At 52.6% G+C, this 18847-nt stretch overlaps 2 protein-coding genes across 2 annotated transcripts; one reads left to right on the top strand and one right to left on the bottom strand.

Moving 5' to 3' along the window:
* Positions 1-9399: 9399 nt before the first annotated feature.
* On the bottom strand, positions 9400-14431 carry LOC140907955 (uncharacterized). Its single transcript, XM_073335043.1, has 4 exons — positions 14426-14431; positions 12022-12947; positions 10197-10262; positions 9400-9419 (listed from the first exon to the last, which is right to left on the bottom strand). Exons 1-3 carry the CDS (start codon positions 14429-14431, stop codon positions 10241-10243), a joined length of 954 nt encoding a protein of 317 aa, XP_073191144.1. The 3' UTR covers positions 9400-9419; positions 10197-10240.
* A 1462-nt stretch (positions 14432-15893) lies between these two features.
* LOC140906239 (uncharacterized) lies at positions 15894-18371 on the top strand. The gene is made up of 2 exons (XM_073329813.1): positions 15894-16757; positions 17346-18371. The coding sequence occupies exons 1-2, from the start codon at positions 16175-16177 to the stop codon at positions 17795-17797; spliced, it is 1035 nt and encodes a 344-aa protein (XP_073185914.1). The 5' UTR covers positions 15894-16174; the 3' UTR covers positions 17798-18371.
* Positions 18372-18847: the final 476 nt, after the last annotated feature.

Consider the following 18847-nt stretch of genomic DNA (forward strand, 5'->3'; position numbering starts at 1 on the left):
ATTTCTTCCTGGAGCTCTAGGAAAAACAGAGTTAATAAGACACATGCATCTCTAAATATACTACCAAGTACATAAAGACTAACAATATTTTCCACATCTCAAGGACGATTTTAACCAGTTGATTCTGGGAAACTTTCACAGGAGAGTGCATCAGTCACTTTGTTAGAAGCTCCTGAGATGTGTTGGATGTCGAAATCAAAATCTTGGAGAGCTAAACTCCACCGAAGAAGTTTTTTGTTAGTTTCCTTGACGGTGTGAAGCCACTTCAGTGCAGCATGGTCGGTTTGCAGGTGGAAACGCCGTCCCCAAACATATGGGCGTAGCTTTTCCAGAGCGTAGACAATGGCGTAACATTCTTTTTCAGTGACTGACCAGTTGCTTTCCCTCTCAGACAGTTTTTTGCTGAGAAACACTACAGGGTGCAATTCTTGATCAGGTCCTTTCTGCATTAAAACTGCTCCCACACCACGCTCGGACGCATCTGTGGTTACTAGGAACGGTTTGTCAAAGTCTGGGGCCCTTAGTACAGGGTCAGACATGAGTGTTGCGGTTCAGTGATGAGACAGAACACAGCTTTATGCAAGCAAACAGGCTGGTCAGCGGAGATGGGCTGTTTTGCCCCCCCTGCCTTCCACCTTCTCCTTTTATTATATTTCTCCCCCTAAGCATTACACACTGCTACACAAAGGAATGTATGACGTTGATTCATATGCTTAGTTACCATCCTCTATCTACTACAATCCTGGTTCTTAGGCCTTGAGCCCAGGCTAAAGAAACCTCCCACAGTTGCTGTCCAAACAATCAAGTTCTCAGGGTTCATATCTAGCCCTTGTCCTTGGATAGAGCAATGTGTGCATTGCTTCTAGAAAACAGTCAGGGTGTGCCCCGCCTGCTTCCAGGTGGAATAGCTAGACATTAACCCTTCACATGAGTGTCGCTTTAAGCTTGTTAAAGGCCTTCTGACACTTTCCGGTCCACTGAACAGCATTTGGCTGTTTCTTTTTGGTTAGGTCTGTCAGTGGGGCAGCGATTTGGCTGTAGTGCGGTACAAATCGTCTGTAATAACCGGCCAAGCCTAAGAAGGATTGAACCTGTTTCTTTGACTTTGGGACAGGCCACTCTTGGATAGCATCCACTTTGGCCTGTAGGGGGCTGATAGTTCCTTGACCCACCTGGTGTCCAAGGTAAGTCACTCTGTTTAGGCCTATTTGACACTTCTTAGCCTTAACAGTTAGTCCTGCCTCCCTTATGCGCTCAAGGACTTTTTGTAGATGTTCCAGGTGGTCTGCCCAGGAATCCGAAAATATGGCCACGTCGTCAAGGTAGGCGACTGCATATTCTCCTAATCCCGCTAGGAGACCATCTACAAGTCTTTGGAAAGTGGCGGGTGCATTTCGCAGCCCGAAAGGGAGTACATTAAATTCATACAGCCCGAGATGCGTGATGAAGGCTGACCTTTCCTTGGCAGATTCATCTAGCGGTACCTGCCAGTACCCCTTGGTTAAGTCCAAGGTAGAGATGAACTGGGCCCGTCCCAGTTTCTCTAATAGTTCATCTGTGCGTGGCATTGGATAGTTGTCGGGGCGAGTTACAGCATTTAGCTCACGGTAGTCCACGCAAAAACGTATTTCCCCATCTGGTTTGGGAACTAGAACCACTGGAGATGCCCATGCACTTTCAGAGGGGCGGATTACACCCATCTGTAACATATCCTGGATCTCCCGTTCTATAGCAGTTTTAGCTTGAGGAGACACCCGGTAAGGGTGGACCCTAATTGGGTGAGCATTACCTGTGTCAATGGAGTGGTATGCCCGTTCAGTCAGTCCTGGGGTGGCTGAGAACGTTGGCGCGTAGCTAGTGCACAGCTCCTGGATCTGCTGTCGCTGCATACGCCCAAGGGTCATGGAGAGGTTCACCTCTTCCACACCACCAGCACATTTCCCTTCGAAGTAAACACCTTCAGGCCACTCAGCGTCGTCTCCTCCCTGGGCTGTAAACTGACAAACCTTTAATTCTCTGGAATAAAAGGGCTTTAGAGAATTAATATGGTACACCTTAGGCTTTCGGTTGGAGGTGGGGAATGCTATGAGATAATTAACAGCTCCCAGGCGCTCCTGGACCATGAATGGCCCTTCCCACGATGCTTCCATTTTATGGGCCTGGAGCGCCTTTAAGACCATGACCTGGTCCCCTACTTTGAAGGAACGCTCTCTGGCATGTTTATCATACCAGGCTTTTTGCTCTTTTTGAGCATCCTGTAAGTTTTCTCTAGCAAGGGCTAAAGAGGTTCGGAGGGTGTTTTGTAGGTTGGTTACAAAGTCCAGAATGTTAGTTCCTGGAGAAGGTGTAAATCCCTCCCATTGCTGCTTCACCAACTGCAATGGCCCCTTAACCTCACGGCCATATACAAGTTCAAATGGGGAAAACCCTAAACTGGGATGTGGTACAGCTCTGTAGGCAAAGACCAACTGCTGCAACACTAGGTCCCAATCATTGGAGTGCTCATTTACGAATTTACGTATCATGGCCCCCAAAGTTCCATTAAACTTCTCCACCATGCCATTTGTTTGATGATGGTAAGGAGTGGCAACCAAGTGATTTACCCCATGAGCTTCCCAAAGGTTTTTCATAGTTCCTGCCAGGAAATTAGTCCCTGCATCTGTGAGGATGTCGGAGGGCCAACCTACCCTGGCAAAAATGTCTGCTAGTGCCTGGCACACACTTTTAGCCCTGGTGTTGCTTAGAGCTACTGCTTCCGGCCATCGGGTGGCAAAATCCATGAAAGTCAGTATGTACTGCTTTCCTCTGGGTGTCTTTTTCGGAAAAGGACCCAGAATATCCACAGCTACTCGCTGAAATGGAACTTCAATGATGGGGAGTGGTTGTAGAGGGGCTTTGACCTGGTCTTGGGGTTTTCCCACTCTTTGGCACACCTCACAAGACTGGACATAGGTAGAAACATCCTTGCCCATTCCCTCCCAGTGGAATGACCCCCCCAAACGGTCTTTGGTCCTGTTCACCCCAGCATGGCCACTAAGGTGATCATGGGCTAAGCTCAAGAGCTTGGCCTGGTATTTAGTTGGAACTACCAACTGTCTCTGAGGATGCCAGTCTTCCTGGTGTCCACCAGAAAGAGTTTCCTTGTATAAAAGTCCTCTTTCTACAACAAACCTGGATCGATTAGAAGAGCTGAGAGGCGGTGGGTTGCTCCATGTCGCCGTCCAAGCTCTCTGGAGGCTTTCATCCGCTTCCTGTTCGGTCTGGAACTGTTCCCTTGATGCTGGAGACATCAGTTCCTCATGGGATTGTGGACCTAGGCTTGGTCCCTCTGGAAGCGATATAGGGGATGGAGCTGTTTCTGTTGACTGTGAACCGCTCTCCGCTGGTGCACTATGTTGGGATTCAGGCTCCGGCTGAGCCTCTTGTGTAGGGTTATCGGCTGCTGCCAGTTCAGGTTCGGTGGGGCCCTCTGGTGTTGAGGTTGCAAGTACTGGATTCAGTGCTGACACGGGGTCTGGTGTTGGTTGTTCGGCTGGTTCCGGTTCTGGGACTGGTTCCGTCTGGGTCTCTGGGACTGGATCCACTACTGCTGTTGCAGACATTGGCCTGGGGTCCAGGTCCATCACCTCTGACCAGGTCCTGATAGAAGTTTCCGGAACAGAGCTAGGCCTCACGGCTTGTTTAGCCTGGCTGCGGGTGACCATTCCCACCCTCTTGGCCTGCTTCACATGATTGGCCAAGTCTTCCCCCAACAGCATGGGGATGGGATAATCATCATAGACTGCGAAAGTCCACATTCCTGACCAGCCCTTGTACTGGACAGGCAACTTGGCTGTAGGCAAATTGAAAGAGTTGGACTTGAAGGGTTGAATCGTCACTTGGATCTCTGGGTTGATTAAATTGGGGTCCACTAAGGAAGCATGGATAGCTGACACTTGTGCTCCGGTGTCCCTCCACGTGGTGACCTTCTTCCCGCCCACACTCACAGTTTCCCTCCGCTCCAAGAGTATCTGGGAGGTATCTGGGCCTGTGGACCTCTGGTGTTGTTCCGGTGCAATGAACTGTAATCTGTTGGGGTTCTTGGGGCAGTTGGCCTTTACATGCCCCAGCTCGTTACATTTAAAACATCGTCCAGCTGACGGGTCACTGGGGCGAGGTGGGTTGCTGGAGAACGGGGTGGTGGGACGATAAGGGGTCTGGAGGGTTCTTTGGGAGATAGGTGGGGCTTTGGGCGGCCCCCGGTAATAGGGTGTGGTCTGGGGTGGTCCCTTCTGGTCTCCGCTCCAACTGCGACCAGTTTTCTTCTTCTCTGCCACCTCCACCCATCTGGCTCCAATCTCTCCTGCCTCAATTACAGTTTTGGGTTTCCCATCTAGGATGTATCTTTCTATTTCCTCAGGAACACCCTCTAAGAATTGTTCCATTTGCATTAGGAAGGGCAAATTTACTGGAGAGTCAACACTTGCTCCTGATATCCAGGCATCCCAATGTGGTAGGCATGTCGGGTAAATGACATGTCTGGTTTCCACCTTAGGGCTCTGAACCTCCGACGAGACTGCTCGGGTGTAATCCCCATTCTGACTCTCGCCTTGGATTTAAACAGTTCATACTTGTTCATGTGTTCTTTAGGCATTTCAGCTGCCACCTCAGCTAAGGATCCACTGAGCTGCGGCCTCAGCTCTACCATGTATTGGTCAGTAGAGATGTTGTACCCAAGGCAGGCCCTTTCGAAGTTTTCTAAGAAGGCCTCAGTATCATCACCTGCCTTGTAGGTGGGGAACTTTCTGGGATGGGAAGTGGTACCTGGAGAAGGATTGCTAGGGCTTGTTGGTATATTCTGCTGGGCCTTTATCCTCTCCATCTCCTCCACATGCTTCCTCTCTTTTTCCTTCTCCTCCTCCACATGCTTCCTTGCCTCCATTTCCCTCTTGTGGGCAGCCTCCTGTACCTCCTTCTCCAGCCGCATGAGTTCTATCTGTCTTTCATGTTCCCTTTGTTTTTCCTCAGCCTGAAATTTGGCTAATTCCAGCTGTAGTCGAGCTGAGGATTTGGTCATTCTAACCTCTCTGTTTTTAACTAACTTTACACCCGAGGTTTAGAAATAAACAAACAAAACGTGGCTGTAAAATTTTGCTGTGCTGGAATAGGATACCTATTCTCTGATAGTGACTGTCAGCCTACAGAAAAAGACAATTCCCTTGTCTCTGCTCTGGGCCCAAATTAAAGCAAAAAACCTCCAACTACTTGGAAACCTGCTTACCCAGCCCAAAGAAAAAGCAAATGGGTAGAACACACACCCCCTATTTACTTTTAGGAAGAAAAGAAAAAAAAACAAACCTCTGGGTTGGAAGACTGTGAATTTCCCTGCAGGAGTTAAGTACCCTGCCTCCAGGCAAAGAAAACCTGCAATTCACAAGATAATCCCCTTTTGTCTCTGCTTGGCCACAAAGCAGAGAAAACAAAGCTGCTTTCAGTTTCAAAGCTGCTTTCTGGACTTCCTTTCCACAGGAAAAAAAAATTCCTTTTTAAAATCTGTATTTCTAGTTCAAAAAACCTCAACTGGATCTCAAAATGATTTCAGGTTAATCCCACCACTATGCCACCATGTCAAGGTTCCTCCCCCACTCTGAACTCTAGGGTACAGATGTGGGGACCTGCATGAAAAACCCCCTAAGCTTATCTTTACCAGCTTAGGTCAAAACTTCCCCAAGGTACAAAATATTCCACCCGTTGTCCTTGGACTGGCCGCTACCACCACCAAACTAATACTGGTTACTGGGGAAGAGCTGTTTGGACGCGTCCTTCCCCCCAAAATACTTCCCAAAACCTTGCACCCCACTTCCTGGACAAGGTTTGGTAAAAAGCCTCACCAATTTGCCTAGGTGACTACAGACCCAGACCCTTGGATCTTAAGAACAATGAACAATCCTCCCAACACTTGCACCTCCCCTTTCCTGGGAAATGTTGGATAAAAAGCCTCACCAATTTGCATAGGTGACCACAGACCCAAACCCTTGGATCTGAGAACAATGAAAAAGCATTCAGTTTTTTACAAGAAGACTTTTAATAAAAAATAGAAGTAAATAGAAATAAAGAAATCCCCCCTGTAAAATCAGGATGGTAGATATCTTACAGAGTAATTAGATTCAAAAACATAGAGAACCCCTCTAGGCAAAACCTTAAGTTACAAAAAAGATACACAGACCGAAATAGTTATTCTATTCAGCACAATTCTTTTCTCAGCCATTTAAAGAAATCATAATCTAACACATACCTAGCTAGATTACTTACTAAAAGTTCTAAGACTCCATTCCTGGTCTATCCCCTGTAAAGACCAGCATATAGACAGACACACAGACCCTTTGTTTCTCTCCCTCCTCCCAGCTTTTGAAAGTATCTTGTCTCCTCATTGGTCATTTTGGTCAGGTGCCAGCGAGGTTACCTTTAGCTTCTTAACCCTTTACAGGTGAGAGGAGCTTTCCCCTGGCCAGCAGGGATTTCAAAGGGGTTTACCCTTCCCTTTATATTTATGACAGGGGGCCACTTGGGAGATCTAGGTCTAGTTTTCTGCTCTTCCCACAGATTTCCTTGGGCTTGGTCTGAACTACAGTTAGGTGGACGTAAGGCATCTTGCGTCAACCTAACTCTATCCGTGTCTCCACTACAGCGTTGTTCCCGCTGATGTCCGTCGCCCACTACACTGACCTAATAACGCCCCTCCGCGAGAGGCGTAGTGCTTAGGTCGCTGTCATTAGGGTGACGCAACGTCTGTGTGGACGCTGCCTTACTTACATCGCCTCTTGGCTGTCAGCCCTGCACGGGGCTCTCAGTGGGAGCCCAGCCCAGCGCCCCAGGGCTCACAGCCTGACCCACACATCCCTGGGCCGGGGGCTCCAGTGTCCCACAATGCCCCACACAGCTAAGTTGGTGGAAGTGCTCCTGGGGAGGACATGTACCACTGACAGGGGGACATAGTGTGGACATGAATCTGGCTGTACATGGGCCTAACTTAGGTTGACTTAATTTCTTTACTGTGGACAAGGCCTTAGTCACTTTGTCTCTCTGGGCCCCAGGTTCCCATCTATACAGTGGGGATAATAGCACAGCCCTGCCCTCACAGGGATGTTGTGAAGATAAACAGACTAGCAATGCCAGAGTTGAGTGTTAGACCTCACTTTGCTTGGCCAGCCAGGCTTTGGAATTGCTGAGCAGCAAGAATTAGGAGATGGATTCTGGCCAGGTGCAATGGGAGGACGTATTAAAATCTAAGTTTAGAAGGGAGCGTGCAAGCAACAATCAACAATGTGGCTTCCCAAGAGACTCCTAGTGCCCCAGAGGGGGCAAGGAGGCCCCGGCCTCCCTCCACATGTGGAATCCAAAATGACATAGGCCTTCTTTGCTGCAGCATCAAGGCTCAAGCTCTATTTATCTTACGTACTTTTATGGCCCCCATTATTGGCGCATCTGAGCACTGCACACTCTTTAGCTGGCCATTTTCTAAAGTGGTAGATTTTTATCCTTCCTCCCAGTGAAATCTCATATCCTTGTGCTGCCCTGCTCCCTCCTCCAATTCCTTGCCGTTGCACATGGTCACTCGTTCTCAGCTAGCTCCCCTCTCGTTCTCAAAGTCATTTCTCCCATGTCGGTAAAAAACCAGCCCTTGGGAACGGCTTTTCCTCTGGCTACGGTAACTACTTGCTGTGTCATTTTATTTTATGAGTCCCACTGCTGACAAACGGGTACCCGTGCGACCCCCACGGAGCCTGCAAGCCCCAGACAAGCGACCAGGAAGCCAACAAGCCCTGATATGATGATCTAGGGGCCATTAAGCCCTGTTCCTTCCAGCACAGTTAAAGGTGTACAATCTCTAATGAGCCCCGGGTTTTTAATTAGGGAGACTGTAGCTAAGTCAGCTATTTTCCCTTAACCTTTGTATGTCCCTGTCTACCCTTGTGGCTGGTTGTATTTGTGTTGTTGCCTTCTGGGCAGCTTGTGTGAGGATGTGACTCAGCAGGGAGGGGGGAGTGTTGACCTGGGAATGTGCCCTGGGGATGGGAGACCTGAGAACCTGTCACCTGAGCCAGGAGGGGGAGGGGGAGGTAACACCTCTGCCCAGGAATGTGAACAGAGGCTGCAGCAGGGAACCTGCTGGGGGGGTTTAGTTTCAGTTTGGGGCTGGGTGGAGGAACACAGGGAACCCCAGGGCTGGGGTCTAAGCTCCCTGCTCCCCCAGAAGGACGTGATTGAGGGGTCCTGGTTGTACCCACAAGCTCTGTTGTGGACTGTGTTCCTGTTGTCCAATAAACCTTCTGTTTTACTGGCTGGCTGAGAGTCTCAGTGGATCCCAGGAAGAGGGGTGCAGGGCCTGGACTCCCCCACACTCCGAGACAGCTTGCCCACGGGGCCTCATGTGAATCGAGTGCCTACAGGACATGCATACAGAGCTACACCTACAGCAACCTCCTCTGGGACATCCTGGCCTAGGGCAGCGAGCTGGAAGGCTAGCCAGACCAGTTACCCCTGCAGAGCTGGGGAGCTTATCTAGACTGTAAAGCATTGCGGCCTGGTTACAGGAAGACAGCCACGGTCCCAGCCTGGGGGGACAGAGGAAGCTGCTGCAGCTACTACCCATGTTATGTAGACACAAGAGATGTTCTGAGCCAGCCCTGTCACTAGCTGGTTATAAATGCATTTGGAAGTGGCAGTGTAGACAGGCCCCAAGTTGATGCAATATATGGGTTAAGAAATCAGGATGAAGGTATGTTACGGCAGTTTAGACTTCACTCCTCCCCTCCATAAACTCTCTGCATTGGACTCACATCTGAATTTGGCACAATGGATTGAGGGTCAGCAGCTTGCAGCACTAGGCCCTGGGTTCTAGACACAGTGATTCCCGGGCTGCTTCCCCTTGCTACCAAGAGGCAAAAACAACGCTGAGCCACCACTAAAGAAATATTGTGTTTGAAAACTTCTCCTTTTGCCTGAAGCTCTGCTGGCAAAAGCAAAGCCAAGCCAGTGCTGCGGCTCGTGTCTGAAGCTTTAGTCTCCGGGCTCTTGTTGATGCTCCCATGAGATGTGCTGCTAACACCCTGTGCAAGAACTAAACTCGGAAGAGGGGATTAGTCGTGCAAGCGGGAAATCACTGAATGGAATGAACAGGCTGAGTCAATCGGGCATTACATGTCTCCAGTCCTGGCCTTTATTTTCATTCAACCCCAAATCGACATTTCCGTGAAAGGTACAAAACAGTCATTGCGACATTACAAACAAAATTAGTTTTGCCTTTCGTACAGAATCTTTACAGGAGACCAGAAAATCGCCATTTTAGGAACAGCAGCTGCATTTCCTGGATGCTGGAGCTTTGCAGACACAGCTCTTGGCACAATTCTTGCATCCGGCTGGGCAACAGGAGCAACAACCTGAAAAGATAAAAATCAAGACACGATTATTGGAGATGCCAGACAACAAAAAATAAAAACAACCCTCCCCCGTCAGAACTGAAGGAAGTTCAACATGGATGAGACAAGGAGCAAAACCATGCCGTGAACTGTACTTTATAAAATATTACAACATCTCAGTTGTACTGTTAATACATATTCCTCACAGAGGCCACATAAAAGTCAAGACTGGACAGTCCTGAGTCCTTTCCCACCTTAATATAGGTCAGAATCCTTCATCTGACCCAAGGGTTTTCTTAAGAACACTCAGCGTAGGAAAAAGAAACAACTGGCTGGCGTTGGAAAGAACAGAAGAAGTTTTTAGGAATTATTCTTAGGGAAAGGACACCGATTCCACCTTTCAGGCCCACACTTGGAAAGTAAGGATACAGTTTAACAACAGAGGCCCTGCTTCAGCAAAGCACCTGCTTATTGTCCAGCATAGGCTTAAATCCATCCCCAGTCAGCAAAGCACTTGCGGCCTGATCCCAAGATCCCCCCGAAAGGAGAGGCAAGACTCACCTTCCCTTTGAGGGGCTTTGCAGCAGGCCCACAAAGCACAGCCCTAACTCCCCCAGACCACAACTTGAGCAGACGCTTAATGGTTCTGCTACATCGGGGCCAGAAATTCCAGCTTCTGGTCTCCAGTCTCCAGGCTGCTGCAGGGAGCCAGTGACAAACCCTCCTTCGTCGCAGGCTCAGCCAGGCGGGCAACTCGCTTGTGGAGGAAACATTTTGTGGGGGGGGGGGGATACTCACTCTTTTTGCAAGAGGTGCACCTGCAATTTGTGCATTGGCAGGAGTCAGCGCAGGAACACGAGCCACCTGGTGGGCAAAGGGGGGGGGATGAGCATCACGGCTGGACTAAAACCGAGAGGACGATCAGCGGCGAGGGGAGAACTTTGTCCCCAGCATGGCAAAAGAAGCCAGGGCCATCTGAGCCGGGGAGCTCGGTTTGCAGGCTCCCGCCGCAGAGATTTCACAGGGCCGGAGCCGTCCCGGGCGCAGGGATCGTTCCCCTTCCCCGGCAAGGGGGGGGCTGTTTCCCAGCGAGGGGGGAGCAGCCCCCGAAGGCCCCGCAGCAGCTCGGAGCAGGGTCCGGGCGGCTCCGCCGCGGGAGGAGTCACTCACCGGCAGCGCAAGGGCAGTCCTGGGGATCCATCGCTCTCCGGGTCGCTGCGGTCGCTGCTCAGCCAGGCGGAGGGGAGGAGACGAGGCTTGGAGCGGAGCTGCCCGACGCCTCCCATTTATCCCGGCGGAGGCGGGGGAGCGAGCGCAAAACCCCCGCCCCGCCGCCCTGCACACGGGCCCCGAAGCAGCGAGCAGAGCCGGGGGCTGCGGGCGGCTCCTATCGCCGCCCAGAGCCGCGCTGCGTGACTGCACAAGGCCCGGGGCGCCCCGCACAGCGCCGCGCGCAGAGCCCCCCGGAGCGCATTGCGTGGGGCGAGCCCCGCACACAGCAGGGCGCCGTGTGCAAACGTCCCTCCCCCGTCCCCCCCCCCACCCACACACACACTCACTGCGTTGCCTGGTGCTGTCCCCGCACAGACCCGGGCGCGGAGTGCAAACGCCCGAGTCCCGAGTGCAATACACAGCCCCGGGCGCCGAGTGCAGCCCGCTCTCCCCGAGCGCATTGCAGGGCGCTGTCCCCTGCCGGGCCCCGGCGCGGAGCGCAAAAGCCGCCGCAGTGCGGGACACGGTGCGTTTCCCGCACAGACCCACCCCAGGGCGGTGAGAGCAACCCCCCGAACCCCCCCCCGCCCCGAGTGCGGGACAGGGTGCGATTCCCGCACAGACCCACCCCAGGGCGCTGAGAGCAACCCCCGGAACCCCCCCCCCCGCCCCGAGAGCGGGGCACGGTGCGATTCCCGCACAGACCCACCCCAGGGCGGTGAGAGCAACCCCCCGAAGCCCCCCCCCCCCGCCCCGAGTGCGGGACAGGGTGCGATTCCCGCACAGACCCACCCCAGGGCGCTGAGAGCAACCCCCGGACCCCCCCCCGCCCCGAGAGCGGGGCACGGTGCGATTCCCGCACAGACCCACCCCAGGACGCTGAGAGCAACCCCCGCCCCGCCGCCCTGCACACTGAATGCCCTTTAAACCCTGCATAGGATTGAAACCACTTCAAGCCAGGGGGTGTGGCAGCCCCCCAAGCACCCCTATTCCCAGCACCTGTGGGAACCCTAGAGCTGGCCCTGATCAGAGCCTGCCCCCCAGGCCCTCTAGTGCCATGGTCCCGATGAGGGAAATAAAATAACCATCACATTAAGGATACGCCTTGCACTCACCGCCCTGGGGTCTATGCGGGAATCGCACCGTGCCCCGCACTCGGGGCGGGGGCGGGGGTTCCTCTGAGCGCCCTGGGGTGGGTCTGTGCGGGAATCGCACCATGCACCGCACTGGGGGCGGGGGGAGGGTCGGGGGTTGCTCTCAGCGCCCTGGGATGGGTCTGTGCGGGAATCGTACCGTGTCCCGCACTCGGGGCGGGGGGGGCGGGGGTTGCTCTCAGCGCCTCGGGGAGGGTCTGTGGTCCCGATGAGGGAAATAAAATAACCATCATATGAAGCATAGGCCTTGCACTCACCGCCCTGGGGTCTGTGCGGGAAACGCACCGTGTCCCGCACTGCGGCGGCTTTTGCGCTCCGCGCCGGGGCCCGGCAGGGGACAGCGCCCTGCAATGCGCTCGGGGAGAGCGGGCTGCACTCGGCGCCCGGGGCTGTGTATTGCACTCGGGACTCGGGCGTTTGCACTCCGCGCCCGGGTCTGTGCGGGGACAGCACCAGGCAACGCAGTGAGTGTGTGTGTGGGTGGGGGGGGGACGGGGGAGGGACGTTTGCACACGGCGCCCTGCTGTGTGCGGGGCTCGCCCCACGCAATGCTCTCCGGGGGGCTCTGCGCGCGGCGCTGTGCGGGGCGCCCCGGGCCTTGTGCAGTCACGCAGCGCGGCTCTGGGCGGCGATAGGAGCCGCCCGCAGCCCCCGGCTCTGCTCGCTGCTTCGGGGCCCGTGTGCAGGGCGGCGGGGCGGGGGTTTTGCGCTCGCTCCCCCGCCTCCGCCGGGATAAATGGGAGGCGTCGGGCAGCTCCGCTCCAAGCCTCGTCTCCTCCCCTCCGCCTGGCTGAGCAGCGACCGCAGCGACCCGGAGAGCGATGGATCCCCAGGACTGCCCTTGCGCTGCCGGTGAGTGACTCCTCCCGCGGCGGAGCCGCCCGGACCCTGCTCCGAGCTGCTGCGGGGCCTTCGGGGGCTGCTCCCCCCTCGCTGGGAAACAGCCCCCCCCTTGCCGGGGAAGGGGAACGATCCCTGCGCCCGGGACGGCTCCGGCCCTGTGAAATCTCTGCGGCGGGAGCCTGCAAACCGAGCTCCCCGGCTCAGATGGCCCTGGCTTCTTTTGCCATGCTGGGGACAAAGTTCTCCCCTCGCCGCTGATCGTCCTCTCGGTTTTAGTCCAGCCGTGATGCTCATCCCCCCCCCTTTGCCCACCAGGTGGCTCGTGTTCCTGCGCTGACTCCTGCCAATGCACAAATTGCAGGTGCACCTCTTGCAAAAAGAGTGAGTATCCCCCCCCCCCACAAAATGTTTCCTCCACAAGCGAGTTGCCCGCCTGGCTGAGCCTGCGACGAAGGAGGGTTTGTCACTGGCTCCCTGCAGCAGCCTGGAGACTGGAGACCAGAAGCTGGAATTTCTGGCCCCGATGTAGCAGAACCATTAAGCGTCTGCTCAAGTTGTGGTCTGGGGGAGTTAGGGCTGTGCTTTGTGGGCCTGCTGCAAAGCCCCTCAAAGGGAAGGTGAGTCTTGCCTCTCCTTTCGGGGGGATCTTGGGATCAGGCCGCAAGTGCTTTGCTGACTGGGGATGGATTTAAGCCTGTGCTGGACAATAAGCAGGTGCTTTGCTGAAGCAGGGCCTCTGTTGTTAAACTGTATCCTTACTTTCCAAGTGTGGGCCTGAAAGGTGGAATCGGTGTCCTTTCCCTAAGAATAATTCCTAAAAACTTCTTCTGTTCTTTCCAACGCCAGCCAGTTGTTTCTTTTTCCTACGCTGAGTGTTCTTAAGAAAACCCTTGGGTCAGATGAAGGATTCTGACCTATATTAAGGTGGGAAAGGACTCAGGACTGTCCAGTCTTGACTTTTATGTGGCCTCTGTGAGGAATATGTATTAACAGTACAACTGAGATGTTGTAATATTTTATAAAGTACAGTTCACGGCATGGTTTTGCTCCTTGTCTCATCCATGTTGAACTTCCTTCAGTTCTGACGGGGGAGGGTTGTTTTTATTTTTTGTTGTCTGGCATCTCCAATAATCGTGTCTTGATTTTTATCTTTTCAGGTTGTTGCTCCTGTTGCCCAGCCGGATGCAAGAATTGTGCCAAGAGCTGTGTCTGCAAAGCTCCAGCATCCAGGAAATGCAGCTGCTGTTCCTAAAATGGCGATTTTCTGGTCTCCTGTAAAGATTCTGTACGAAAGGCAAAACTAATTTTGTTTGTAATGTCGCAATGACTGTTTTGTACCTTTCACGGAAATGTCGATTTGGGGTTGAATGAAAATAAAGGCCAGGACTGGAGACATGTAATGCCCGATTGACTCAGCCTGTTCATTCCATTCAGTGATTTCCCGCTTGCACGACTAATCCCCTCTTCCGAGTTTAGTTCTTGCACAGGGTGTTAGCAGCACATCTCATGGGAGCATCAACAAGAGCCCGGAGACTAAAGCTTCAGGCACGAGCCGCAGCACTGGCTTGGCTTTGCTTTTGCCAGCAGAGCTTCAGGCAAAAGGAGAAGTTTTCAAACACAATATTTCTTTAGTGGTGGCTCAGCGTTGTTTTTGCCTCTTGGTAGCAAGGGGAAGCAGCCCGGGAATCACTGTGTCTAGAACCCAGGGCCTAGTGCTGCAAGCTGCTGACCCTCAATCCATTGTGCCAAATTCAGATGTGAGTCCAATGCAGAGAGTTTATGGAGGGGAGGAGTGAAGTCTAAACTGCCGTAACATACCTTCATCCTGATTTCTTAACCCATATATTGCATCAACTTGGGGCCTGTCTACACTGCCACTTCCAAATGCATTTATAACCAGCTAGTGACAGGGCTGGCTCAGAACATCTCTTGTGTCTACATAACATGGGTAGTAGCTGCAGCAGCTTCCTCTGTCCCCCCAGGCTGGGACCGTGGCTGTCTTCCTGTAACCAGGCCGCAATGCTTTACAGTCTAGATAAGCTCCCCAGCTCTGCAGGGGTAACTGGTCTGGCTAGCCTTCCAGCTCGCTGCCCTAGGCCAGGATGTCCCAGAGGAGGTTGCTGTAGGTGTAGCTCTGTATGCATGTCCTGTAGGCACTCGATTCACATGAGGCCCCGTGGGCAAGCTGCCCAGAAGGCAACAACACAAATACAACCAGCCACAAGGGTAGACAGGGACATACAAAGGTTAAGGGAAAATAGCTGACTTAGCTACAGTCTCCCTAATTAAAAACCCGAGGCTCATTAGAGATTGTACACCTTTAACTGTGCTGGAAGGAACAGGGCTTAATGGCCCCTAGATCATCATATCAGGGCTTGTTGGCTTCCTGGTCGCTTGTCTGGGGCTTGCAGGCTCCGTGGGGGTCGCACGGGTACCCGTTTGTCAGCAGTGGGACTCACAAGATAAAATGACACAGCAAGTAGTTACCGTAGCCAGAGGAAAAGCCGTTCCCAAGGGCTGGTTTTTTACCGACATGGGAGAAATGACTTTGAGAACGAGAGGGGAGCTAGCTGAGAAAGAGTGACCATGTGCAACGGCAAGGAATTGGAGGAGGGAGCAGGGCAGCACAAGGATATGAGATTTCAGGATGGCGGACTGGGGAATTAAGAAATCTAGTGAGGAGTGTGCACTAGGAGGAAGGATAAAAATCTACCACTTTAGAAAATGGCTAGCTAAAGAGTGTGCAGTGCTCAGATGCTCCAATAATGGGGGCCATAAAAGTACGTAAGATAAATAGAGCTTGAGCCTTGATGCTGCAGCAAAGAAGGCCTATGTCATTTTGGATTCCACATGTGGAGGGAGGCCGGGGCCTCCTTGCCCCCTCTGGGGCACTAGGAGTCTCTTGGGAAGCCACATTGTTGATTGTTGCTTGCACGCTCCCTTCTAAACTGTTAGATTTTAATACATCCTCCCATTGCACCTGGCCAGAATCCATCTCCTAATTCTTGCTGCTCAGCAATTCCAAAGCCTGGCTGGCCAAGCAAAGTGAGGTCTAACACTCAACTCTGGCATTGCTAGTCTGTTTATCTTCACAACATCCCTGTGAGGGCAGGGCTGTGCTATTATCCCCACTGTATAGATGGGAACCTGGGGCCCAGAGAGAAAAAGTGACTAAGGCCTTGTCCACAGTAAAGAAATTAAGTCAACCTAAGCCCTGGTCTACACTAGGACTTTAGGTCGAATTTAGCAGCGTTAAATCGATGTAAACCTGCACCCGTCCACACAATGAAGCCCTTTATTTCGACTTAATGGGCTCTTAAAATCGATTTCCTTACTCCACCCCTGACAAGTGGATTAGCGCTTAAATCGACGTTGCCGGCTCGAATTTGGGGTACTGTGGACACAATTCGATGGTATTGGCCTCTGGGAGCTATCCCAGAGTGCTCCATTATGACCGCTCTGGACAGCACTCTCAACTCAGATGCACTGGCCAGGTAGACAGGAAAAGAACCGCGAACTTTTGAATCTCATTTCCTGTTTGGCCAGCGTGGCAAGCTGCAGGTGACCATGCAGAGCTCATCAGCACAGGTGACCATGATGGAGTCCCAGAATCACAAAAGAGCTCCAGCATGGACTGAACCGGAGGTACGGGATCTGATCGCTGTTTGGGGAGAGGAATCCGTGCTATCAGAACTCCGTTCCAGTTTTCGAAATGCCAAAACCTTTGTCAAAATCTCCCAGGGCATGAAGGACAGAGGCCATAACAGGGACCCGAAGCAGTGCCGCGTGAAACTGAAGGAGCTGAGGCAAGTCTACCAGAAAACCAGAGAGGCGAACAGCCGCTCTGGGTCAGAGCCCCAAACATGCCGCTTCTATGATGAGCTGCATGCCATTTTAGGGGGTTCAGCCACCACTACCCCAGCCGTGTTGTTTGACTCCTTCAATGGAGATGGAGGCAATACGGAAGCAGGTTTTGGGGACGAAGAAGATGATGATGAGGAGGAGGTTGTAGATAGCTCACAGCAAGCAAGCGGAGAAACCGGTTTTCCCGACAGCCAGGAACTGTTTCTCACCCTAGACCTGGAGCCAGTACCCCCCGAACCCACCCAAGGCTGCCTCCTGGACCCAGCAGGCGGAGAAGGGACCTCTGGTGAGTATACCTTTTAAAATACTATACATGGTTTAAAAGCAAGCATGTGAAAGGATTACTTTGCCCTGGCATTTGCGGTTCTCCTAGATGTAGTCCTAAAGCCTTTGCAAAAGGTTTCTGGGGAGGGCAGCCTTATTTCGTCCTTCATGGTAGGACACTTTACCACTCCAGGCCAGTAACACGTACTCGGGAATCATTGTAGAACAAAGCATTGCAGTGTATGTTTGCTGGCATTCAAACAACATCCGTTCTTTGTCTCTCTGTGTTATCCTCAGGAGAGTGAGATATAATTCATGGTCACCTGGTTGAAATAGAGTGCTTTTCTTCAGGGGACACTCAGAGGAGCCCATTCCTGCTGGGCTGTTTGCCTGTGGCTGAACAGAAATGTTCCCCGCTGTTAGCCACAGGGAGGGGGGAAGGTTGAGGGGGTAGTCACGCGGTGGGAGGAGGCAAAATGCGACCTTGTAACGAAAGCACATGTGCTATGTATGTAATGTTAACTGCAAGGTTTACCCTGAAAGAGTGTAGCGACTGTTTTATAAAATGTGTCTTTTTAAATACCGCTGTCCCTTTTTTTTTCTCCACCAGCTGCATGTGTTCCAATGATCACAGGATCTTCTCCTTCCCAGAGGCTAGTGAAGCTTAGAAAGAAAAAAAAACGCACTCGCGATGAAATGTTCTCCGAGCTCATGCTGTCCTCCCACACTGACAGAGCACAGACGAATGCGTGGAGGCAAATAATGTCAGAGTGCAGGAAAGCACAAAATGACCGGGAGGAGAGGTGGCGGGCTGAAGAGAGTAAGTGGCGGGCTGAAGACAGGGCTGAAGCTCAAATGTGGTGGCAGCGTGATGAGAGGAGGCAGGATTCAATGCTGAGGCTGCTGGAGGACCAAACCAGTATGCTCCAGTGTATGGTTGAGCTGCAGCAAAGGCAGCTGGAGCACAGACTGCCACTGCAGCCCCTCTGTAACCAACCGCCCTCCTCCCCAAGTTCCATAGCCTGGATTCCAGTTTCTGGTGCTGCATATACTGCTGGATAATGCGTGTGGTGTTTAATGTGCTCCTAATTGCCAAAGTGAGCTGAGCGGCCTCCATGCTTGCCTTGGTATGGCGTCCGCACAGAAAAAAGGCGCAGAACGATTGTCTGCCGTTGCTCTGACGGAGGGGGGGGCGACTGACGACACGGCTTACAGGGTTGGCTTCAGGGAGCTAAAATCAACAAAGTGGGTGTCTTTACATCAAGGAGTATTTCAGGCAGGACTTCACGGAGGGTTCCAATAAGAAATGGTGCACCTAAGTTATCGTTCTTATTGGAACAAGGAGGTTAGCCTGGCCTCTGATTGATACATGGCTAGATTTACCTCGCTGCACCTTCTCTGTGAGTGACTGCAGTGTGACCTAGAGGAATGAGTCCCTTAGACAGGGGAGGAGGCAAATGAGTACAAAACAAATCTGGTCTATTTCTTGTTTTGACCCACTCCATCTATCTTTTACATCTTTGGCTGGCAGCAGACGGTGCAGAAGGACTGCATGCCATCCACATCTCATGGCTGCTCGGCAGAAGATGGTACAGTACGACTGCTAGCCATCCTCATCTCTTGCCTGCCTGGCAGAAGATGGTACAATACGACTACTAGCAATCCTCATCTCTTGCCTGCCTGGCAGAAGATGGTACAGTACGACTGCTAGCAGTCCGTATCGCCTGCCCGCTCACCATAAGACGGTTCAATAGGACTGACTGCAGGACTAAAGAGAATGACCTGGTCAAGTCACTCCAAATTTAGTCCCTGCGCCCATGTCTGCCCAGGCGCTCCCAGCCGACGTGGCCAGGAGCACCTCGGACACGACGAGGACGACTACCAATCGTATTGCACCGTCTGCTGCCAGAAGGCAATGGGTTGCTGCTACTGTGCAGCAAAGCCATACCGCGTCTGCCAGCACCCAGGAGACATAGGGTGATGGTTACCTGAGCGGGCTCCATGCTTGCCGTGGTATGGCGTCTGCACAGGTAACTCAGGAAAAAAGGCGCGAAACGATTGTCTGCCCTTGCTTTCATGGAGGGAGGGAGGGAACGGGGGCCTGACGATATG

The sequence above is a fragment of the Lepidochelys kempii genome, chromosome 2 (genome assembly GCF_965140265.1).
Source record: "Lepidochelys kempii isolate rLepKem1 chromosome 2, rLepKem1.hap2, whole genome shotgun sequence".
Classification (NCBI taxonomy): Eukaryota; Metazoa; Chordata; order Testudines; family Cheloniidae; genus Lepidochelys; species Lepidochelys kempii.

What these genes read in the sequence shown, in the direction of transcription:
- LOC140906239 (XM_073329813.1), top strand. Translation starts at nt 16,175, where the DNA reads ATGCAGAGCTCATCAGCACAGGTGACCATGATGGAGTCCCAGAATCAC. An exon ending in AGGCGGAGAAGGGACCTCTG is followed by an intron (nt 16,758 to 17,345) that starts GTGAGTATACCT and finishes TTTCTCCACCAG; the next exon opens with CTGCATGTGTTCCAATGATC.
- LOC140907955 (XM_073335043.1), bottom strand. An exon ending in CCCGCACAGACCCCAGGGCG is followed by an intron (nt 10,263 to 12,021) that starts GTGAGTGCAAGG and finishes TTTGCCCACCAG; the next exon opens with GTGGCTCGTGTTCCTGCGCT.